Here is a 25,457-nt window from a genome sequence, read left to right on the forward strand (position 1 = left end):
AATTTCTTTGCTGATAGATCTACAACTCTTTGTCTTGGGATTTTCTGTAGCCATCCATTAGCAGAGTACCTGAATGCCTATCAGGTAAAATCAATGGCAACAGTGAAATCTTGCAGAACTCAGTTTTTTCTTTTGTGGGTAGAAGTGTTTACTTTCTTGTTTGTGTGTAGATTTTTTAAATTAGTTTTCTTTTTCCTGTTTTAATTGCATTTGTATGTGCTTTTTTAATTTTATTTTTGCTTAGCTGGTTGGGTTGAAGGATGCTGGTGAGACAGAAGGGCCACGTGCTTTGGGGTAGGGCCTTTTGAAAGTGTCTAAACTATGTCCTACTTATTATTGTGCCTAATGTGCTCTGACAGCTTGTTCTCACCCAGCTGTGAGCATACAACACATCTCAAACACATCAATACAGGCTCTGTGATCAGCACTGTCCTGAGCACATCCGTCATGTTACAGAGATCAGAGCTCTGTCACTAGTGGGAATGGATTCAAGATGCCTTTGAAGACTGGATCTGGCCTCACATGTCTGCTAGAAGCTGGCTGATCCCCCAACAGCCTATACCTAATAGATAGTTCTGAGGGAGTTCAGCAGTCTCCATCTTAAAAATCGGTATCTTCAGCAGAGATCCAGCCACATAGCTACAAAATATGATCACAAACTTGAAGTTGGAGGAAAAATGTTTACGTTATGTTGCTACAGATAGGAATGTAAATCAGCTAATCATACTGTCCCTACCACAAGGCATCTCTGAAAAAGGAACAATCTTTTTTTCCAGTGGCCTAATTTATCCACTGGTGTAGCTACTGTTCTGTTGTTCATGCCTTGATTTTTCCCCAAAATAAAGCAAACATGAACTGCATGGATGATTTTGAATCTTAATACCTAAAAACCAAAAGAACACAGACAAACCCCTGCCTCAGAAAGCATGTTGTGTGAGACTCACTTAAAAACATCTTAAATTTTCATCTAATTGAAAAGAAATACATCTACAGACAGCTTTTCAGCCTCCCATTTCACACTGAAAGGTGGAATATGTAAGAGAATAATTTTTTGGTTCCCTACTTTTGAGAAGCACTCTAGCCTCACTTGGTGGCTCCCTGTTTTTGCAAGTGCTGTAATTCTCTGATAAGAGATTAGCTGCTGTTCTGCACTTGAAATATGACATTGGCATTGTTGTCTGATAATGGTTCAAATCAAGCTTCAGGTGTCTAGGGAAAAAGATTTCCCCATCTGACTCATTCCCAATGAGAAATCTCTAAACTTTGTCTGCATCACCACAGAGTTCTATACAATTCTGGTCCCACCAGAAGCATGCCAATTTCCCTTACTTGAAGCTGAATTACAGCCTGCGGAGTTTATGCAGTAGAGGGAGGCAGATGTAACAGGGAAACAAACAGGTATTGTTCTTTCTCATCTGTTCTGTGAGTTTATAGTAGCATAATTATGAAAATCATAACCTAAGGAGGACTCAGCTAAATCACCTGCTCTTGTTCTCCCCTTAACCTTGTATTTCCTAAAATTATACACTTGACCTTTTACATCTTTCAAATTTGATAGCAGTGTCTTTCAGAAACAGACAGGCAATTGTGACCTCAACAATGTCAAATAATTCTATCTACTATTAGGTTCCAGTCCTTCTCATTTAACTGATTTGCATTCGGGGCTGCAGCTCTCTCTGAGCTAGGTAGTTGTTAATGGGGCCTGCTGCTGTGGTTGGTGATGCAATGAGCTATAAATGCAACCTTTTATTTTAGATTTTTACTATGCAAGTAAAACCAGTTACTGTAAAAGCTGTTTGGGAAAATGGGTGACAAAGCCCATCAATTGAATAATGTGGCTCGTTCTAATGTCTGAAATTTGCTACAGGAATTACAGTTGAAGACCGAGGGTCAGAACCAAAAAAGCCCTGAGGTCCGGCTTTGGAGGTGGAAAACTAGTACTTTAATGGAGTAGAAGAACAAGCAATGAGGTTTTTATTAGTTTATTTTCCTGACAAAAGTTTCCTAGTACTGAACAAAGAACAAGAGAGGAAAAGCACACGAGAAGGAGCCATTTAATTTCTTGGGGTTCATGGAATTTCCATGTCATGATTTTGAGGCTGGTCTAGGTTCCGTCTTATGGCTGCTGCTCACATGGTAGGCAGGACAAATGCAGATTTTGCTGGGTTCTTTCTCTTTTGCCCCTCTGTGTGTCACACTTCTCAGGCTGCATGGGATTGCTTCAAGCTTTGCTCCACAGCTTTAAAAAATGGTAGAGAGATCAGTAGGTACAGAGGTTTATGGTGTAGGAATGAGCCATAACAGATCCCCAGACAACACTGAAACCCATGGGCCTGGGCAGTAACAGAGCTCGGGGATGTTCCGGCTAATGACTTAATCCTCAACTGATGACAAACCCAGCTTCTTTCTGTTCTTTCTGTGTTGCGTTTTATCTTCAGCAGAACAAGCAAAGGTTAATGAAATACCTATATTCTCCACACAGGTTTGGAAAGATTGAAATCCCTGGAAGGTCTTGGGAAGAACATTTGGACACTGAACAGCTAATTCTTGACACAGTATCCCTGCTCTCAAAGGAGTGTTATCTGAGAGAAGTGCTAATTTGCGCTGCGTTGTATTTCTATGCAATCTAAACAGGAAGACAGTATTTCAGAACAGGGAAGTCTGGTGTGTGTGGACTCCCTGTACTTATGAGCATTTAGTCTTTTGTTTAACTGTTGACCTTCCAGCTCTGACTGTCTGGTTCTAGAAATGTAAGGGTTTTGATCTGTGAACTTTAATCTTTCACCTAAACTGCAAATTGAGACATTGTTTATCAGCACAGCAAGGGAGGAAAGACCAGCAGGATCACCTGCATGCACAATATGTTATATGGCATAGACAGTCCTTCTGTCCCGCCATCCCAGAGATGTCTAATTCTCTCTTGGTTCTTCTGAGGACCAGCCCAGGCTCTGTCACACTGCACTCCAGTGAAATTACATAAAGAAGATTTGTTGTATCAGTGACAGTGCAGTGCATAAATTAGATCATAACCTTACAAAACTACATCTGGTTTTACAAATACTTACATATATTCAATAAAAAATTCATTGCATTTGGTTAACCATATGCATAAAATGTCTCTAAGAGCTGAGCCTTAATTATTTAATGTGTTTCATCCTGTTCTACATTCTCTTAGATTTATATCATAAAGGAGAAATCAGTGAAAAGCTTGCAATAGTGTGACCTTCCTGGAGATTAATGAAGACAAATTAGTATAGAAAGACCTGATTTAAAATTATGTATGCCTTGCTAAATAAATCGAACATGATCTTTCTGAGTGTGGATTAGTATAATCTTAGCACATTTTGGTTTCCTAATTTCCAAGTTCCACACCCCAGAAGATTTAAAATCATTCTGCTGGTTCAAGCAGCTCATGGGGGGCCCCAGTACTGCTGTCCTAGCACCACTGAGAAATTAGGTCAAAAGGCACCCCTTCCTCCAAGCGCAGCACAGCACTCTGCCTAGTGAAGGCTAAGAAGCTCGTCAGGAACAGCAAGTACCCCCTGCAGGAGCTGGTAGAGATGTGAGGTCTTGAGGGACTCGAAATAAAAAGAGTACAGATCAGAAATGTTACTGGGGGACCCAGACATTATTCCTGCCTACAGGAACTAGGCTTTTCAGATCTGCTACAGCTGCAAGATAAAGCAATCCAGCCCACAAATTGCTAGGCTATGTTGAAGGGAAAAATTGGAAAGTGGGCAAAAAGATAAGTATAGTAATACAAAAATGTACACAGAAAAACTTCTGGAGGCTTTTCTGCTCCTAATCTGAAAACCCAAAAATCTCTTCCCCAGTGAGCTGGTTCTTCCAATACCTGGCTCAATAACTCTTAGTGTTTCCTCACTGGATGAGGACCAGAGAGAAAAAGCAGTATGTGAAGGCAAGCTGTGACTTGGGAGAGAGCAGTACTTACACTGTTGGTTTTATTGAGAGTATAACTTAATGCTCACTGCTTATTGCTTATGAGACTATTTCTGAAGCTAAAGATGGAGGGAAGGATTATTATTTTAATTACCATTCTGCTGAACATCTGAGAGAGGCCTTTAAAAATCTCCAAACTGTTCATGAGGAAGTGTTGGTTCTCCCTGGACTTTCAGATTAAGCAGGCTGTCTGGTGTCTTATGCTCTACAGACCTGAGGGCAGGGGAAATTAGGTACAATAATGAACAGTAGGATTACAGTTCTTTTCCAGAAAAAATAAGTAAGATCTTGCATTAAAAATTTTTAAAATATCTCAGTCTTTTGTTTCTGTGCAGATGTGTGCTGTCATTCTCAAGGGATCAGGGTGGAGTCTGGATGGGAGAAGAGAAAGCTGAAAGTACACACCAGTGTTGCCTGCAAAGGTGTAATGGTCCACAGTCAGTGGGCAGTTAGACTTGTACTTAATCTTAGACTTGTACTTACTTACTTGTACTTAGTCCTTGGACTTCATAGTTCGCAGTTAGACTTGATGTTGTGATGAGGATCAGTGTACCCAAGGCCTAATGAGGCCTACAGAACAGATTGGCCATAACAGAGCAGCAACTTTCATCATCTCTCTTTTTTATCCACATTATTCTTGATATAATGGGAAGCAACCTCAAGGGGTTACAGCTCTGAAATGTCTCATAAAATTTCTTATTTACAGAATTTGAAATGTGAAGATTTTCCTTCTTCAAGAGGAAATGTCAAGTGGAAGCATTGCCTGTATTGTGGGTAAGGAATTCTGAGTGCCGTGAGGAAGCAGAGAGCTGACAACTATACAGCGGAGGGGTTCTGAAAACTGGCTGTGTTTTTGAGTCACTAACTGTACAGCAAACCTGTGCTTGGCCTGACATTATGCACAGCTATTAGCAGAGATATAACAGAGAAATACATCCCATTCAGTGTTTCTTCTTTTAGGGCTTAACAGCTGTTGTGTAACTCGCAGCGGTGATGAATGTCTTTGAATCCCAAGCAGTCAAAAGGATCAGTAGGTGCTCAGCACCTCTCTGCTGTGAGGACTGAGCAAAAGGCTCATTGCAAATCAGGTCCCAGAGCAGTGCAGGTAGGGAAGTGTGTAGCTCTGTCAGTGGGCAAGGGTTAAAAGGTCTGTAACCCCTGATCTGCATCAGCCCAGTCAGGCTCAGAGGCAGTCCTGGGATAATGTAGCAGTTTGGCTTTGTGTAACATCTGGACATGGCTGGACAAGGAGTGTCTGATGGAGTCCCATTCATCCATGGTGGTCCTATGCATGTCAGCTGCAAAACAGCAGTTTTCTGTGCTTTCCGGCACTGCAGCACTGCCAAGTGTGTTGTGCTTCACTGGCTGTGCAAGGATATGGTTCCATTCAAGACTAGAAACCCCCCTGGGAAGAGCAAACTGCAAATAGCTTTTGCACCACACCTATACCACTGCTATGACAATATTCATGACCATTCAGGATTTTCCCTGATTATTTTGCTGGGCAGAAAAAACAAACTGCAGCATAAACTTATCCTTTTATTTTGAAGTCTGTTCCTGCTTCCTCAGAGATCCTGTCTCAGTAGGCTAAAAAGCATCATTTTTCACTCAGGTTATCTCAAGCAATGCAACTCATGCAGATCAAAAACTTTGTTAGGCTGCAGGCTAATATGCTCAAAAACTAGTTAGCTGCCTGTATTTGGCCCAGGGGGCAGTCTAGGCTACAATGCATTGAGTAATACCCTTTCAAACGTTGCTTTGCTCTTTATGTAATATAAATAAAGGTGGGAACCCATATGAATATAACTGGATTCCAAAGAGATACATCCATCACTGATATGTATGCAGATAGATACACTTACAGCTTCACTATCTAACTTCTCTAGCAGGTTTTCAGTGGCATTCACAATGGTGAAATGAAAGCCTACACAAAAGCTACTGCATATTGGCGTTACTAAAATCTTTGCAAGTTGCAGCTATGCACTGTATTGGGCTTTTCAATCATCTTAAGTTAAGCTGGCTGCACCTTTTCTGCTCCTAAAGAAGGATCAAAGACCCATGATGAAAGATACTTTTCCTGTATCCCTGACTTGTGGTGAATGAGACTTATCTGACTGAATAGTCAAGCTAAATCAGCATGATAATTCTGTTTTACTTGAGTAAGTTTGTAGAGGAAATGCATTCTCCCATTGTTTCTAATGCACATGGAAACTTGATACAAGTAAATTCAATCTGGGGTTTGCTTCCTGGCTGCTGATTTCAAACCCAGACTAAGAATCAAGCCTCAGCTTTTCCAAGGACTTAGAATCAGTTAAAGAAAAAGATGAAAGCATTGTGGATCACTACTGAGTCATACCCAGGGTATCTAAACACACAGGTGAACTGCCCATCCCAAGCATACAGCATAGTACAGATTTTCTGCCTCCCAAAACCTTCTGGCAGATGACAATGTTTGCTGTCGCAGTGGTTCACTTTCTGTTTGAGGTAAACAGCAACCATAATACATTAATAAAACTAAGAAAATATTTCCTACTCCACACTGGAAAAATATCCCATGTGTACAGGGCAGTTTTTAAACCATGCCCCACCAAACACCCTCTCCCATGAGAGCGATTCTTCTGCATCAGCCCTTTGGGGTCTGTTATCTCTGCCCTGCACTGTACACTTGTGCTTGGATGACTTTCTCCGCCACCCAGCCTCCGCTAGCAAATCTTCTTGACTGCTTTCTTTGAAAATCTAACCAAAAAGTAGCCAGAGCACTCTCCCAGTACTTCCTATTACTCATAGCTTTAAAATATCTAAGCAGTTTATTTTAAGCCACTCCTTCATCTAATTCCATGTCTCTAATCAAATTATCCCGCTGTTAGCTGTTCTCTCAGTAATCCTCAAGAAATTGTTTCTCAGCTAAGCTGATTTGTAACAAGTCTCCTCCACAAGCTCAATTCTGGGGCCAGAGCTCTTGGTTCCTCCACCCTGACCCTGAGCTTTTAAAGTCTGGAACATTTCCTGTCGGGGTTGTTATGCCTGGACGTAGATGACATGAGGTGATGCCACACTGCTGAAGAGCTCCACAAGCAAAGCCTGTTTCATGTGACTTCAAAGTCCATTTGCAATGGTCCTCAGCTTCATTCTGTACTCCAGAAATCACTGGAAAAATATCAGCTGAGCTGGGGCAACACACAAGTGGGGATGCAGGTTTTTTTCCACATCAGTGGCAGGCAACAGTTTGCTTCTTTCACAAAATTAAATGAAATATAAATAATATTACTGTTGTTTGGAGGGAGAAAACCCAAGGGGAAGGGAGGCCTGTCTTCTCCTCATTAGAATGGCTAATTGCTAATGAGCTTCTGTCTCTGAGTCAGTTTAAGAACAAAAAAGCGTCTTTTTCACAATGTAGTGGAGCACTCTCACTATGATGCTAATAGGTACTTGGAAGAAGACTTTTTTAAGTGAGATTTCTTGTTAGTGCTATTACAGTATATAAGTAACATCTATTAGGGTATATAAATAATTAAATGGGGTGGGATCTTAAACCTTGTTCTCCTATATCCCCCAGGGAGAAATCTAGCAACTGGACCATCACGTCCCTCCTAACTGTCTATCCTTCACAGGCTCTGGGCCTGTGAATGCTTAATTATTTCTATAGGGAAGAATAAGTCCCCAAAAGAGATTGATATTGATGCAGTTTGGTTGTGATATTGGTTTGCTGAACTTAGTGTGTGGTTGTATCACACTGCTCTTCCAGAAGTGCATTGTCCTTGGTCATTTCTCCCAGACACTGAAAGCGGAAGCTTGGCAATTACAGAGCCTGTGGAAATTGCTTCTGTTAACTTTCGGAGTTTTTTTCTTTTTTGTGTGTGTGTCTAATTTTTCACTTTTCATTTTGTATGGATTGAGTGTTCTGTCATGCCTTTCCTTGCCACCTCAAAAAAGCTTGTGGCAGAAAGCTAAGAGATAAGGCTTTGCTGAAATGGAGAAAAAGAAGAAATGTGACCAATTGCAATGACAAGCTTGCGCTGCGTAATTTAATACCTACTCAAATGAATTCCTGCTTGCCTAATACACTGTATTAATCAGTGTAGTAGTCAGATGGCCACAAGAAAAGACAGAACAAAAGGAGAAAGAAAGAATCTGAGGCGGGGAGAACACATCCATATTCCCAGGGAGGGATGAATAGACTTTTGGTACACTTATGTTTTAGGTGAATTGTGTCCACTTCTTCCCAGGGCTATCTGGATCAAAAGCAAGCCGATGAGAGTCATCAGTGGGGTTCCCATGAACAGCTTGGTCTGACAGACAAAAACCTTTTGCATAGCCTCCTGCCAATTAACTCCTATTCTCACACAAGGCCAAAAATGAAGTAAAATAGCTGTGAGACTACTGAATGAAACTGAGGAATCAAAGAACAGGACAAAGTTTATCAGACCCATGTTACCTAGTCTCTCCTATGACAGAGCTTCATCTAGTGCTTGGAGTGAGTGAATTCCAGATGTTTCTTCATGTACCAATGAATAGGAGAAACCAGAATGTTTGCCTTGAAAATTATTCAGAATTACATAGTTTTGTACCAGCATGACCCTTCATCTAAAAAGCTGGAGGGAAAAATTGGTTGTCATTTTCTTAATCTAAAGGAGGTTTTTTTCCTTTGTTTTGGTTTAGGTTTTGTATTCGCAATGTTTGGAAATAGGAGAGTCCATTTTACTAGTACTTGTTCAAGTAATGAAGAGCAACAAGGTACGGAAATGGCAGGAAGGAATACAAATTTAGAAATGCATCACAAGGAAGTACAATGACTGACATGATAATTCAGGGATGACAAGGCTGAATCTGGCACAATCCTAAAGCTTTAGGTTTCCCTCCTTCCACTCCAAGATAAGCCTTCCCCTTATGGCTAAACAATGGGTAATAATGAAATAAAAAAGCTGATTTTATGGGTTGGTTTTTTTTTTTGGGAGAGTTTTCCAGAATGTAAAGGAGGAAACCCCATTTGAGTGACTGGAAATCAAAAGGACTAAACGGTTAGGAAAATATTTCTAACAAAGCAAATGTTATTTTCATGCAGTATGAGTTCTGAATACATGGGCAGGCAATTACCCAATCTATTATAGGCCACTGCATATTGGATGGCAGCTACTGAACTCTTGGCTTCAACATGTTTGTATAGAGCAGTACCTTAATTCTTCTTCCCCTTTCTGTTAATGGGAAGAACAGCAGCTGGGAGGAACATTTGCTGTGGGCAGAGTGTGGACTGCATTAAGGATCAAACATTTAAGCAGAACATTTCAACAGGGATGCAGAACCCATTTAGATTTCAGCTGTGAACATGTTCAATCTTGTTTAAAATTGAGCCTCTTCGACTGCCTCTGCAAAAGCTGAGAAATACTAGAAATTAATCTTGTATTTACCTTTGAAGCAAAAGGTCACAAGAACACAGTAAGAATATCCCCTTATTTGTTTATATTGATAAACACTTAATGTAATTTTAGTATGTGTAGCTATGGTACTGTACACCCCAGAGTCTGAAAGTGGGTCTCACATCTTCTTGTGGAATTGGAATTCTGAATGGATTTTTTTTCCCAAAAATTGTATTAGATCAGTCATGAAATCCTGGAGATTTAAAAAAAAAAAAGAGAAAAGCAATATTCATGAGACACTGGTTTGAAACAAAATTCTGGAAAAAAGCCAAAGCAGAACACCACCCCATATTTCTGAATGTAGACATTTAAATAACTATGTGGAGCTGAACATTGCAGCTGAAGTTATAATGAGCCTAACCCCCAAATCCTTAACAAATTTGGAAACCAGGCCTGAATTATTTCAGCAACTTTTTTTCAAATACTGGATTAGTGCTCCTATAACATCTTGCTTGGTTTATCCTTGCTTCAGTTCTATCTTTCAGTTTATCATTGCAGTCTGAGGGTTTTACTGCCTAGCAGTTGTAGCAACAGTTTTTTGTTCAGCAGTACTGATGGATTTGACTGTCAGGAATTTGTCTGTTCACTCTTTGGTATTCTCAGGTCAAAGAATTATACAGTTCACCTATGTATTATTTATATTCATGTATTTTAAATCAACCACCTGCTAAGTTCATCTGTTGCCCTTGGACCTTATGTTCTGAGAATCACTAACTGAATTTTCTGTTTGTCTTCTCTGTCTTTCAGAAGTGGTTGTGCCTATCACACCATCTCATCAGCCTCTTTCACCAAACTAAAGCACCCTAGTCTAGCATATGTCCTCTCTCATTGAATCTACTCCACACCTTCAACCATCATTGTTGTCCTGCCTGGTACTTTTGCTAGTTTTTTTCATTTGCTTTTCTGGATGAAGGACTGTATGTAGTCTAGGATTTCCAACATCTTTGAAACAGCTGAGTTGCTTACCAATTTATGAACTTATCTTCTTTGGGTCAGGGACTTTCTCACAGATTCAGGTTTGATATGGCAATAGACTGAGATGTGAATTTCCACAGCCAGCCTGAGAAGAAATGGTAGGTATGGGACTTCTGACTGATTGTTCTTATGGTGCAAGCTGGTACTGCGGTAGTCAAAATTACTGACTTGTCCTGTATGCCTGTCTACACACACACACACACACACACACACACACACAAACACCAAGCAGCTTTATACATGGCACTTTTAGGAGAGGAAATGTACACCTCCCTTTGCCCTTACCACTAACGAAAACCCACTTCCTCCCCTGCCCCTCCCAGCTATCTCCACAATAAAACAGAGACAGAAAAAGTTGAACCTTCCCGATTCAGATGACTGCCACAAGAATATCTTTTCACCAGCTCCTGTGAATTTACTCTCATATCAACTGTTTGTCCCATTCTGAAAGTGACTGCTGATGACCAGGTAAGCCAAGCATTTGATCAGACTGCCAATTTGCCCTCCCTTCTACCAGCTTATTTTTTAGGCAGGGAGGTGAACATGCAGAAGAACACTAAAAAAAGAAATCCCCCGTGTGGGAACAATATTTAAACAAAGTTTGTAGTTCAGATTCAATAAACAAAGAGCTCAAGAAACTCAGGCACCTGTAAGAATAGTCAAACTCCCTCATTGGGAAATACAAGTTCTATTTTCCACTGCAAATAGCATTCAGGTACAGTGGGTACATGCAGTGAGGCACGCAGTGGGAACAGGTTTCTACAACACAAGTACAAAATCACCCCACTGAAACTTGTGGCAGAAAAATTAAATAACACTTATAATTTAAATTATCTCACTTATGAATGCAGTATCATCAGGGCTAGATAAATTATTGAAAAAGATGTCAAATAAATTGCCTATTGGATATGATAGCCATTTTGCTGGTTGAACAGCATTTGAACAGGTGTTCCTCCAATACAGTCCAAAACGGATTATTTGAGTGAAGTTTTAATATGACTCTTCTTCTACTAAACTTTCTTTAATGAATACCCGGGTGTGATTCTATCACCCACTCAGCATTTTTGCACTTTGATACTGCTCCCATGCAAATGATAGGAGAAAGCTTTCTACTTTACTAGATCATGCATGTCTTCAAGACCAGGAGGCCTGACCAGTGACTGCTGTTCAGTCACATTTAAAAATGCTGGTAAAGAAAGCAGAAACCATTTAAAAATATTTTAGCTTAGCAAGTAGGCAGGGCTAATCACTTTAATTTAACAATAAAGATAGTAACCTGAATGGCAGCCAAATCTATCTATAGGGAATGAAGATAATTCTGGGGAGATTCTTGTGCTGGGATTAGATGGAGTCAGTGAACCTAAAGAGATTTTTGGCACACGCAGCCCCATCATGCATATTTGTCGTTTTCTAGTTCACATGAATTTGTGCTGGGATTGGAGTAGTCTGGAGGGAAGGGGCTTGAAACAAAGACCCAAGGGTCTTTTCTTGCTTGAAGTTTCCAATCAGTTAACAGTTAGTTACACTGTGATATATTTTTAGAGTCATAAAAGCTTCTGACACATTCATTGGCTTTTTTGTTACTGCTGTGTTCAAATAGTCATGTTTCTGATCCAAAAGACTAGGCACTATTGAGCTTTGCAGTAAAAAGGAGCCAAACCAAAACTGAGGATCTAAAATACCTTTGATTTCTGAGTGGATAAAGTACAGCTATGAAAACACCAGGCCAGCCTGGTTTGTATGTCATAGTCAGATCTGGCTGGGTTTGGTTTCCTGTTCTGTTTTTAAGTTGTATCTGTTCAAACCAGAAGGTTTGTGATTACATGAGATCGTTTCTTATGGTGGAAAAAGCTCCCAGACTTTGGTCCTTTAGAATCCAAAGCCAGACTCACATTGCAGACCTTGAAATTAGGACTTGAAATGTGACTATTGATCTAAAAGTAGTTCTGATCTAGGTGTCACTTTTTGATCTGTAATACTCAGTAAAGAACCAAGAAATCAAACTACTTACAGAAAACCACACCATCTTTATAACTATATGATTACCTGTCTCAGCCTAAGACTGCTTAATTTTCAAGAAGCTTTAGGCTTCATGCTGTACACATGGAGTAACCACTGAAGCTGGGATGTGAATTCAGTCTTCCCTTGTCTCTGATGAGTGTCCTAATGACTAGGCACTATAAAAATTTTTCTTTATCCTAATGAATATTTTTATTTATATGGGGTGAAACAAGCAGTAGTTTAAAGCTAACTCTTTAGTCTTGTGCAAAAAGCATTCACTTAGGATGCCTTATCTCTGACTTCAGCCACTGCTTACCAAAGACTCTCCTAGACCTCTCGTATGCTAAATGTCTATTAACATGTTCACTGTTGGCTAACAGGCTGTATTAGATGGAAAATGGACTCCTGATTTTAATTTTGAACACTGAAAAAGTTCAGCTGAATCCATAACCCTTGTGAGTGGTTCATATCAAACAAGTAAGGTTTTTTTTAATAAGAATTGTCCTTGCAGAACTAGCCTTGATCAACTCCAATATATGCATGCTGAGTCTTACATTCCTAGTCTACTTCAAGGCCCACAACTAGATTAATTTCTAGAAAGGATGGAGAATGACAATATCTTGCTGCTGAGTGGGCCTCACTCTGACACAGGAATGTAGCCTTGGATTATTAAATGCATCAGCACTAACAAATACATCAACCACTTTAAACTGATAAAGATGTTGGGCTCTAAAATTTTGGCCTTAATGATCTGCAGAGCAAAATTAAAAAGATAAGTAAATCTGAGGTTTTAGAAGACTACATGAATAGAACAGATAGACATTAACAATCTTGTCATATTTCTCCACCCTTGATCCTTCTCCTTGCATTCAAGTAGATCTCCCAGGATATTGATCCACTGAAAATGGTTAGCTTAGAAAAATACAGGAAGAAAAGCTTTTTTCCAGGTCCACAGTCCCTCTTTCTCAGTGAGAGCCAGTTCTTAGAGCTCCAGAACCAGGTTTGCTTCTGAAGGTACAGAGGTAAAGGTGTAGAGAGACTTCAGATGTGCAGTATCTGATGGGACTGATACCCATAGGTACCCATTACTTTCTCATGGGGACCATACAGTCAGCTATTTCAGTGTCAGAACTGTACAGAGTATAGCTGACTTTAAATAAAATATCAGAAGAAACCAGCTGCCTAACTTGTGCTGATGCTTTTTGTGATCTAAAAAGCTATGAAGATGACAGCTCAAAGAAGACGTTGATACATGTTGAATTGGGCACGGACTTGCATCAGCCAAGGCCTCCATATGTATTACCAGGTATGGGAGTACTTTCTTTGAGGTTCTGCGAGGCATGTTCCTCAGATGCATCCTGATTTTGTATCAGCTAGCCATCACTTCCCTTGCATCTCCACTGCCAAAGAAAAAAAACAGGTGCATGGGTAGGAGCAGCTTTGGCTTGCTTCAGCTGTTGTTTGGCCCTCTCAGTGGCTGGAATACTAAGATTTGAAGACAGTCAAAAAAACCCCAGTCTTTGTTTTTTGACTGAAGATGAATCCATCAAACTTGATACAGAAATCATAGATACAGCCAAAAAGGATTGGGATGCAGTGATGGAGCTGTGGTAGACTCACTTTCCACGCTCCAGTGTCTTGTCACCTCGAGCAGTCTGTTTCACTCTGTGCAGCGTGGTTACTTCTTTACTGAGATATTGACATGGACTTTTTCAGGATTCTCAAGAGGCTTTTCACCAATTTTATATATTTTCAAGGCATAAATAAATTTTAAAAATGGGGGGAGTGTGGCATTTTGAAATGAAGACTACTAATTGGCACAGCCTTACTAAGAAGCTGAATACATTCTCAGTCAGCTTGTCTGCAGACCTGAGGCCATGTGGCTGGTTGTGTTCAGCTAAGAAATGCCAGGTGAGCCCAAGTGTGCCCGCAGGTATTGTAGTCAGTGTCTGCAGCATAGACATGCTGAGGAAGCATGTGCATTCACATTGCTACAGAGGTTCCAAAAATAAAGGAGGGAAAACTGTTCATTTAATTGACACAGCTAACCACCTTCCCCAGTAAAAACAGCTTTCTTGAACCATCTTAACAGAGGATGTGACACCAAAAGGAAGATTCTTGTGAAAGAAATTCTTACCAAGACTTTACTAGCAATCCCTTTCCCTTCCCCTCTGCTCCCATACTCTAAATATGGGTGTTTTGAGCCAGCATTAGCCAGGACCTGTCACACACAGCTGGCCAGAAGAGTGCACACACCCCCAAGTGACTTGCACTAATGGAAGACAAACTTGGTTCCAGTCTCTGGCTGCACGTTCCTGGAAGCCCATGTGGCCCAGCCAGATAAGAGCATTTTCTCCAGTGGAGAACCATGTATGAGACCTTGCTCATCTGTGCCTGACAAGATTACAGTGGGAAACGGACAGACCATGACAAGATTTCAGTTTTAGTAATGCTGTTATTGGTAACAAGAATCAAGACATTTTGAAACTTCAACATCATTTAATTGTGTGTATTTGTACACCAGTTGGCCATTTGGTATTTTTTTAATCAGTTTGACTTCTCATCCTCTTTGAAACACTCACAGCCCTGCAGAACAGTGATTATGCAAATTCATTAACCTGTTAGGTCTGCCTGTCTTCAACTAGGAGCATTGTTCTTCTGTCTGGAACCCTACAGTGCCTGACATAAAGAGGTGCAATGCTGTGAACCCATTCTAAGGATCTTACTCACATATCCTGAGGACTCCTGGTGCTCATGGGTTGCTTGACAGTCCATGGCTTTCTTGTTTACATTGCCTGTTATCAGTAGAGCAACAGCTGTTTGCATAACAGCTTTCTCTCATCTCAAGTCTCCTGAAGCTTCTCCCCAAAATGTTGTTCTTGCCTTTGACTTGTCACTGCATCTGCTCTAGCCACTGAGGCTATGCAAGGCCAGATCTTCCATTTCACTGGACAGGGAAAATCCCCATGCAGTCTGCAAGCCCTTCTGAGTAAAGCATTCTCCACTGAAAGGTTTGGTTTAACTGGGCTAGTTATGCATATACTCCTGTACCAAAAAATATCGTAGGGCCTGCCACCTTCTTGAATTTTCCGTGTAGTAGATGCATAGGGAATTTCACAAAGCTCTCTTGTTCTGTGGTAGAGCTCAGTGTGACCGGGAGGTAATTTGACTGAAGTCTTTTCTATCTTAGTTTTACTGTCACAGTATCTGACCCTGTGTTCTTGGCCAGGGATCAGCTGAAAGGAAAGAAAGTCAAGGTCCCTAAGTTTCCTCTGGGTAAGAAAGGAAATACAGGTGTGACTAACAAACTGATCTCACTTGGACAAAACAGCAGCATCTTCTTCATCCATGTCTTCTCAGCTGACCACATGGCTAGTGAGAGACCAAATTATTCCCCAAAAGACAGGTCTGTGACTTTCTCATAACAGGCCATTGGAAGGTACCAGTAAGCCAGGCCTGAGGCAGTGCAAGGTTTTGCCCTGGAGCAGACAAAGCAGCTGACAGTATCCTGGCATTGCTTATCCACATTGCTCTGCATGGAGTCCAGCATTACAGCTCCAAGGAAGATATGGCCCAGCATCTTTTTGAACTTGTTTGCCACCTTTACAATTATTATGAAAGACCGGAATTCTATAAACCAACTGAACTTCCAGCCCCAAATTAATTGCCCCTTATCATTATGACTAAGAGCAGAAGATATCACCACTGGTACTGGAAAGATTAAAAGGAAACTGCCCATCAGCAGGGAAGAGACAGTTCATCTAACTTTAGCCACCTTAAAGTTGCGTGTCTAGCAAAAACCATTTGCGCGGTCTCCCTCTCCAGTCAATGGAGTGACTCCAGAGTGTGATTCACCACATCCTAAGAATAGTGCCTGAGGTAGGTGAAGTGAATCACCGTGGGGAATTGCCTGGCTCTCTCTGTGAAGACAGTTTTGCCAGATGGCTTTGATGGAAAGCCCTTCTTTTGGGTGCTTAAAATTAGATGAGATGAATCCCACCTCAAAATGTTCAAATGCACTGTCTTCCTGAAACACAGAAGAGCTGCTAATTGCATGAGCGTGCGAACAGCTGCTGTTAGTAAGTGGCAGCCTTTACCCAACAGAATTAATAATCCTGCATGGATGTCACAGGGAAGGTGGAAGGTGCCTGGAGCCCTAGCACAATGCGGTCAGCATCCTTGCCCAGAGGATGCAGTGAGAGGTGGGAGACTGTTCCCTTCATCTCTGCCCAGTGGCATGGCACAGCTGGCTCCAGCTCAGACAGCTGCTGGGTTTGCATTCCTCTCATATTTCCACTTCATACTCTTTCAGGTCTGTACGCTCATTCAGCCTCACACACACATACAAGCTGCTAAGAGTTGCTATACTCACCCTTTAGGAAGGTAAAGCTTACACCTCATTCCCCTGAGTGCAGTGACAGGCCCGAGGGCACACGAAAGCCAGCATCGGTATGAAACACTGCTGTGGGTACTGGACAGGCAGGTGTGATGAACCACCTGGTCACACAAACCAGCCACACGATTCCCTGCAGGAAGGTCACCAAATGTTGACTCTTGGTGTGTCTGTTTCACCTAACACCCCATCAATAACTTTGCTGAAGCACTTGGGGTAGTTGCAACATAAAATATATATATATATATTTATAGGAAAGGAATAATCCAGCAACCTTCACAGAACATTTGTTTTACACCAAGCACAAGATTTGTGGAAAAGTGAAGTAACCCATGCAGGAAATAAACATTTATAGAGGGAGAAATGCTCTCAGATATTAATTCATTACCTTTCCTCTCAGGCTAGGGTCTTCTAACGAGTTAGGAATACCAGACACACGACAGTCAGACAGACATCATCTGAATTAAGTATATTCATATCCAATTTTGTCAATATCGTTTGTTCAAAGACCCGAGGATGGCACGTTTTAGACCTTTTTGCATGCTACCTGCTAAATTTTTATCCTATCAATATTTGCACATGTTTTAAATCAGTGGCCTAAACTCCTCCTTTTTAGTATGCAAAGGTAGTTTCTTCATAGAGGAAAGAATGGCACAACAAGATGTGTCCTTGCAATGCTGTTCTGGCAGGAAACATGGCCTGGCACAGGATAAAACCCCAGTTTTTCAAAGAGCTATCAGGACGTTTCTGGTTATCTGATTGCTTTTCAGACATTGAAGTGCTGTTTCCTGCAAAGATTAGCCAGAGTTTGAACAGAGGCTGATCAATTTCTATCTGTTGACCCAGAAGGTCCTGACAGAATTTCTATTTTTGGTAGTCCATGTATTTGAAGACATGGGTCCTCAAAGGGACTTTAAAAAAAAAAAAAAGAGACACCAGAACCATGGCCTCGGCAGCACTCCCACAGTTTGTGCTTTTTGTTGTTTCAGAGGCAATAGAGAAGGCCTAGCACCTTCTGTACAGCCCACGTGTGGTGGGAAGCACGTCTGACCCCGGTGTCCCACGTGCCCACGTCTGACCCCGGTGTCCCACGTGCCATCCCGCAGTGAAAGCAGAACCGCTTATTTTTAGCCTTCTTACCAGCCTGGGACACTGGCAGGACCTCAGTCACTGTTTGGCATTTCTTCAGGTTTCACCCAGGGTCCCCATGGGGTGTCAGGCCCCTGAGGTAAATGTTAGATATCCTAAACACAGTTGTCTCAAACGGGTCCCTGTGCGAACAAGAGGGGCTCTTCCCCGTGGTGCAAGGGAGGGCTGCCTCCATGAGAGGCTGTGACGGGCAGCAAGAGGTGGCCCAGGGCCTCAGCAGCGCTGTGCCACAGGGCTCTCCTCACGCTGCCATTGTGCCCCTGGCTGCCCCCACCTGCAGCCATGGGAGCGCGTGTGTCTGCCTGTGCAGAGCCGCCCACAGGCACTCACTGGGGCTCTGCCTGACCCCCTGCCTGGCCTGTTTGCTTGACAGGGACCTCTGTCTGCCAAAGCCACCCTTGTTCACCGGCCAGCTGATGAGCACTGGTGTATCATTTACAGGGGGCCCAGTGGCTGAAGGAAGTTTCCTGTTGGGCAGTGGGAAAGCCGGGTGCTGGGTGTGGGGATGAGCGAGATGCTGGAGGCTGAGGGGAGGAGATGCCACCTGTCCCTTCAGTGAAGCCCCAAGAAGGCAAGTGAAACGTTTTAAAATCTCTTCCCTTTTTGGCTTTGCAGCTCAGACAAAGGGATTTGTATGAAGTTACTCGCACGTGACTTTGCACGAGTCCAGCAGCTTGGGGAGGAAAAACCCCCACGACAAGCATTCCCAAGGCCTTTAAAAATATCACACCCACTTGTAGCTGCACAGAGATAGATTTAAGCAGTTTTTCATATTCCCTATGAGAAATGACCATCAAGCCTTAGCAGGAAAGCAGAGAGGGAAAGTGGGGGTGTGTTTGTCTGCAGATAGCAAAAATAGAATGACATTTTGGCAAACTATTTTTCCAGTCTGCCATTCTATACAATGTATGACACAGGCAAGAAATCTGCTGGTGCATAGATTTCTGCAGATTATGATCAGCCAGTCTTAATTCCTCCCAATAGCTGATGATGGACAATGCGTGACTCGTGATCTAGCTAACCCTATTTTCAGATGTGAGCTCCATGGTCGCAGAAGTACTTGTGTTGCTCAACATCGGCTCAGGGAGTGGGAACAAGATAAACTCAATGTCTCTTTCAAAGAATCAGCTTACTAACAGAAAAACTGCAACAGACACGCTCATTGGAGATGTAGCCCCGTTTTCTATTAAGCTGGCTAAAAATATGACAACAGCGTTTACTCTAAGTTTCTTCTAAGAACCTCTAGGATCCAATGACAATGTTGTGATTATTAAGAATTATTTCAAGCCTGTGCTACCTGAGTACCTCAGTCAGGGGCAGTTATGTGACCACTGCAACCAAAATATGGGTAGATTCTGGAGTGGAAACCTGGGATAGAATGGGAATAGGAACCTCTTCCACTTCCAGAGTGGCTGGCCAACTTCCCCGGAGAACCTGTTCTGGGGCAAGATACGGATGGGCTCAGAGAAGTCAGATACCACATACCCACATACCAATAATGAGGGGAAGAAAACAATGCTCAGAATCTGTCTTGCCCAGTCCTCCCCTTACTTCCTCCTTCTTCTTCATTCTATTGGTTTTCACATTAGATGCAGCCATGAAGATGGTAAATGACTTCAAGCTGCAACAGCTGACAGGCTGTCTTAATGGAAATCAGTGACAAAACTCACACCACTTTCAGAAGAACCAGAACTTCATCTTTAGTGTAAAAGGTAGATCACAGATCATGTATACAGTACTGCTTTCACAAGAGTATGAGGTGAGCAGAACTGTCATTTTGCTACTGTTTGACACAAGGCTATTTTGGAGCTACTCAACTATTCCATTCAGTTCAATACATAGGATGGCTGTGAGTCAGCTGGAATCATTTGCTCCCCAGTACCCTCTAATATTATGCACATTTGTGTCTCATGTCAAAGTAGGCCACATATAGACAGGAAGAGTTGGCCAAGGATGATGGTAAATAGACATCTCAGTCCTTACTGAAGCCTCAACAACTGAAATGTGTTTTCAAAACAAACTTTATTCTGCTTGAAGACTTATTACAATTTTTAAAGCAACTTAAAAACAAGACACAGCTCCATCAACTCTATAGCTTTAACAAAATTTCAAGGAGGCATGTTTCCTCTGTTGTCTTGTAAAGGCAACTTACAACCCACTTTACCCTCTACCTCCTCAAAGACCATTTTAAAACAAAGTAATCTTAATGTTTTAAAGACATTTAACAGAACAGAGCTTTATTTCTAAAAACAAGAATAAAAAAAATAGCAGCATCTTGGGCAGCTAATGCAATCTCATTAGGACAAGTGCAATATATGTTAATAATCCCCACAGCCCAGTTGAGTCTTCAACTGCAGTAAATACAACATGATTCTACATAACATGTTGTATTTTGAAACCTTGTCCCATGGGAGGCATTTTGCTTTGAGCTGCCCATTTCTAAAGTGACCCTGAAAAAAAATATCATCAGGATTCACTTTCCCAACTTAATACCATGCATAGCAAAAGCACTGTGTGAAAATCGGCAGAAGTATTCCCCATTAGAAGCATCTGAATGTTTTCCCAAGCGTTATTATTTCATTGCCAATTACAAGACAAAGCCATTTCTTCACTACAGAACAGGTGACACCAAATAGAAAAAATTGAAGATTTGGTTTTACAGATTGCTTGACAAGATTTCTCAGATAACTGAACCATACAGACAAGGTGGTGTTTTTTTTGGTTTTTTTTTTTTGTTTTTGTTTTTTTTTTGTTTTTTTGGTTTTTTTTTGTTTTTTAAAGAAAATATTTAACAACACAGAAACTCAGTATTTGGAAACATGCTGCACCCACAAAGGTCTAATGTGTATGTGTGTGTGTCTTTAAACAAAGTTAATGATATATACTTAAATACTAAATTCAGCAAAATATTCATGTTTGGTGAATATGTACCTACACGGGGATCTATTCATACATGAACACAGCAAGTGTGCACGCATACGCACAGATACACATCTCCAAACCTGCAAATTCAAATTTCTCCTTAAGGAAATCAGAAACTCCTGATTTTGCTTGTGGGTTTTGGTTCTCTGTGTTATGTCTCATACCTTTCAAAGGTGTTGTGAAAGTGCTGCTGCTCTGCAGCATAACTCAGGGATTTAAAACAAAACAAAAAAAATTCCCCAAACCAAAAAAGATAACAAACAACTATCAACCTTGAATTACATTAAATGGAAAAACTACATGTCAATAGAAATACAGAAAAGCACTGTGTTTCTTCAGTTATATCCACATGCTTTCTTTCTGCCTACATTAGTCTGTCTGAGACCAAATCAAAACTGGAGTGAACGATATGGTACATTGAGTACAAGTCTGCAGTGAATAGGGCCTTTGGCAGGACTTAGCTCTGTGCATTAAGGAGCGAGAGAAATGCAGAGGCCACACAATACATAAGTACCAAAGAAAACCCACTCATGCCAGTTTGAGGGCATAAGTGATCCTTGCAAATTGCACAGACCCTGTGTAGGTAGAACATCCCCTTAAAAAGCCCTAAGCAATCATTGTCACAACATAGTGCTTATTTCTCACTGTTGCTTGTGCAAGAAAAGCAAGTGCCAAATTTGTACACACACTATTCTTTTTCCCTGCTACACAGATGAAGAGAAGTTGTACACCACGACAGGAACAAATAATATCCCATACTCGGCTGGGCATGCTAAGGATATGGCCCACCAACATAGCAGAAGTTTTCTTAATATGAGTAAAACTAGATCCAAATGCCTTAACTATGATAAAATTTCTTGACAAATGCTACGTGAAACATCAATCCAGATTACATGTATTTTGCTTATAGAGAAAAAAATACAATTTTACTCTTAAACTATTTAACATTCAAAAATTAATATATGTCCAAAGAATATCTTGGATTGCTACAAATGTTAAATTGTTGTATACTGAACTAATTCATAATTTCAAGCCCAGTAGTGTAACTGGCATGCTAGAGTAACTGTTGGTGCTTTTCATAGTAAAAACCAGTTATTAGTAAACCAAATTTACATGGTCCTACAGGCCTGAAAAGAGTGTGGAATGAGGAAGGGAAAGGTTGAAGACTAAACTTCTATTCAGAAAAAATACTAAGAATAATTTTGTACGTGGTGACTATCCTGCAACATTAATGTTGGTTGAATCACGTTTCCTGATATAAATTCTAGTAAGAAAATACATCTACAGGAAAACAAAGACGACCCACCAAAAATAAAGAGCACAAAATCAAAATAAAATCAAAAGCCTTACAGTCTCAGAAATGAAGGAAGGTAAAAATTAAAAGATAATATAAAAACTACTGGAGATTAGGCTATTATTTCCAATAGCCTAATAAGCGCTGCATACCTGGAATTAAAGTACGTATATCTCTAAAACAAAGCTATTACAAGAAAACTCCATGGATTTTGCCCTTTTGATTGTGTGTGCAGCTCTCTTTAATAGTAATGGATCTTGCCTTTGTGTCTTGGGGGAAGAATAAATTTGTATGTGCACTTAGTGAAAACTTTTCCAAGATTTCTCTTAACTTCATTACTTTATTGATTTGCAATGTGTGAATTTCCTGAGCAGTCAGGACAATAAATAACCATTGCAAACCATTGACAGTGAATTATCCCACAATTCCTGTTGTTTGCTTTAGTGGGATTCATGTATTTGTTTCCCTTAACTAAACCGTAATTCTGTAAGTCTCTGGTGCCTGAAATTATAAAAGTGTTCACTTATGATACTGCCCCAGTCTACCAACTTCTGAAAATAAATCAAAGACGTTTAATATGATAGTCTAATCATTTTCAAAAAAGACATTTTCCAGTCTTAGCTCTATGCTATATCTAAACATTCTCAGTACAGGTGGGAGCTTTCTTTTTGCAATACTAATAGAAAAAAACCCAACCCCTAGGCAACAGGTCAGAGAAACTTCCTTCATATGAAATGAAAATACCTTTACATGCTGACAAAAGTTCTGCCACAGTAGGTCAAGAAGTGATTTATTTACTGTGAAGAGTGGATTCATTCTGGGATCGAAACTATCCACGCCAGTAGCCAAACTTCTCATTTTTCTGCAATCAGTATTAGAGGATAGACAATTTTTCATGTTCCAAATACAAGACAATCATGATAGAAGTTCAAAATGCTTCAAGAAGCAAACAGCGTGGTACCGTATTCTAAAGATATCTCTGAAACGATGTTGTTTGACTCAGTGATATTTTGTAATGTTCTTTTTTTTTTAATTATTATTGAATAAAGCAGCTTTGAAGCTTATCAGGCACTGCCCCAACAAAATATTTTGTCAAAAAAATTATGAACTTTTAAAACTTTGAGCTAGTAGCCCAATATTCTGTACATAGAAAATTGTAAAGTATTTCATAGTTTTAATTCTGAAGCCAACTCATGCTGGCCTCCTGTACATTTGAAAAAAAACCCCAAAAACCTACAACAAACAACCACCAACCAACCAACAAAATGAATAATAAAAAATAATCATCAGGAAAAATATTCTCAGCCAAAAGAAAGAAAGAAAAAAGAAGACAAGGAAACAGGAAAGAAAACCAAGCTTAACCTGTAGATATGCTTGAGAGAAGACTACAGCCTAAAGAAAATTCAGTATTGCATAGCATGGTCTAAGCTTTCAGCAAACAGAAACGGGAAAAGAGAAGCAGTTTGGTATTGATAGTTTCCATCAGTGATAGTTAGTCATCCAGTACTATGTACATTATTATATACTGTATGCCACTGAAAGTCCTGTTTTCTTCAGTCTTAAATATATTCTTAAAATGGATTTTTAAATGTCTAAACAAAACGCTTCCTGGCACTTTGCTATTACAAACACTCTGAAAAACATACTGTAACTGTAGTCCTTTTAAAGTGTCCCTTAGAAATGAAAGTGCCATTCTGCTACATATCATTCACCAGAAACCAAAAGAATCCACAATGCTGTGTGTCTGGATCCACTGAGTGCAGCAACACCAAGTCCAAGCCAGGTCATGATGACAGAATTCCAATAACTGAATGACAAAGACCTCTTATACCTTGTGTGTGGAGAATCCAATGTTCTAGCTGGTAAAGCTTCAGAAGTGGTCGTAAACAAGCACCATGCTTAAAGGCCTCTATGTCCCTGCAGGGAGATCAGGTTCAGATTTCTCTCTCTTGTGTTTTAATTTTCTTAGTTACAAAAAAAAAAAAAAAAAAAAAAAAAGCACTTCAGATTAGAAACATACGTTCACAGCTTAATACTGTGATCTCTCCCACTGCAGTTGTGAAGGAAAGCTCTAGTCCCATCTGAAGACAGATAGCTTTGATACTGCAGCTCAGATTCTTGAGTAAGGCTGAAAGGAGCCTTTTCTCTCCAGAGGCCTCAATGTTGTCAAATCTTCTCTTTAGAAAAAAAAACAAACAATGCAGAGTATTAAGATCTTCATCGCCTCTGCTGCGCGTATACTGGGTAGGCTAGTGTGACATTGAGAGAGTCATTGTGCTGCACAAGTGATGTGTGTTGATAATGTAGCACCAGTTCTTTGAGCGAGTTGTACAAGTTATATGGCTCTGCAAATCCATACCCAGTAGGTGTTTTGTTTATCACACAGTGCTTTACTTCTCCATCCACCCTAAAAAGGAAAAAAAAACCCATCAGTTTTTAGTTTGTCAGTACAGTAAAATTACTAGAAAATAAGGTATTGGCAATAAATCTTAACATGCTAGTCGCTACCTAGAATCCCTGTCTTCTGAGGTGGGATAATGGTAAAAGCCTAAGTTTAACCCAAATTCCCAGATGTTGTGTTAGCTTAGAGAGGCAGGAGACAGGCAGAACTTAGCAGATGCGCAGAAAGGAGTGCGTTCATACTTTGGTTTCCCTTCTTCTGTGTGAGGCTCATCTGTGGGAGTGGCACAGATCTGAGCTGTGTAGGAAATGGAGCAGCAATAAGGATGGCCTCAGGTCTTGTTGGTCTGCTTCTACGCACAAAGGTCCAATAGGATCTGTGTATATGCAAGTGTCTAGCTGCCCCTGGCTCGAGGTAGGTGCCTCAAATTTTGGTTACATCATTTGCAAATTAGGGTACGTACACAACAGAGCAGGCATAGCAGCCTTGTTTGCTGCTTTCTCGAACAAGGAATGTTCCATCTCGTTTTCCCCGCAGCAGATTTTCAGCTTGGCTTCTATTGATATTTCCCACATTCCATGTTCTCTCATCATGATGGGGCAAGTCCTCATCATCTTCTACCATAGAGTATTGGCTGTTGAAATAGGACAAAATGTCTTTGTGAAACACACAGCAGAACAAAATCCATGAATTAAGTAGTCCCCATTTCATATTAGTTAAAAAAATAATCAGTGGTTAGTAGGATACTTCCCTGGTAAAACTAGGGATGTAAACCATGTAATACTGCACTGTTCAAACCACTTAATAAAAATAAAATATAAGCTCTGGTTCTTGATTCTTTCAAAAACACTCCTGTAAATCTGAAGAAGAATATAAAAGGATGTTGTGTTATTCTTCAGAATCTGCTGTGATGCTTGAGTACTTACACTGTTGCTCACTGTTTTGGTA

The 25,457-nt window shown here is 40.6% G+C and overlaps 1 protein-coding gene and 2 long non-coding RNA genes across 7 annotated transcripts in view; 1 reads left to right on the forward strand and 2 right to left on the reverse strand.

Annotated features, from left to right (window-relative positions):
* Positions 1-1,304: 1,304 nt before the first annotated feature.
* LOC106112698 (uncharacterized) lies at positions 1,305-16,874 on the reverse strand. Of its 2 annotated transcripts, XR_001227140.3 has the most exons (5): positions 15,081-16,874; positions 10,341-10,434; positions 9,366-9,567; positions 4,055-4,173; positions 1,305-2,239 (listed from the first exon to the last, which is right to left on the reverse strand). It is a non-coding gene; the product is annotated as an uncharacterized LOC106112698 (long non-coding RNA). The 2 variants fall into 2 exon arrangements; XR_001227142.3 differs by lacking the exon at positions 10,341-10,434.
* LOC129782707 (uncharacterized) lies at positions 10,441-20,666 on the forward strand. Its single transcript, XR_008744734.1, has 2 exons — positions 10,441-10,817; positions 18,334-20,666. It is a non-coding gene; the product is annotated as an uncharacterized LOC129782707 (long non-coding RNA).
* Positions 19,896-25,457, reverse strand: part of PIK3R1 (phosphoinositide-3-kinase regulatory subunit 1) — a 61,188-nt gene continuing 55,626 nt past the window's right edge. For all 4 annotated transcript variants that reach the window (XM_055790485.1, XM_013301759.3, XM_005240657.4 and 1 more), the window contains 2 exons: positions 24,973-25,143; positions 19,896-24,515 (listed from right to left, as the gene is read on the reverse strand). In XM_055790485.1, coding sequence (XP_055646460.1) covers positions 24,326-24,515; positions 24,973-25,143 — 361 coding nt within the window. In that variant the 3' untranslated portion in view covers positions 19,896-24,325. The remainder of the gene's footprint in view (positions 24,516-24,972; positions 25,144-25,457) is intronic.

The sequence above is a fragment of the Falco peregrinus genome, chromosome Z (assembly GCF_023634155.1).
Source record: "Falco peregrinus isolate bFalPer1 chromosome Z, bFalPer1.pri, whole genome shotgun sequence".
In the NCBI taxonomy this organism is placed as follows: domain Eukaryota; kingdom Metazoa; phylum Chordata; class Aves; order Falconiformes; family Falconidae; genus Falco; species Falco peregrinus.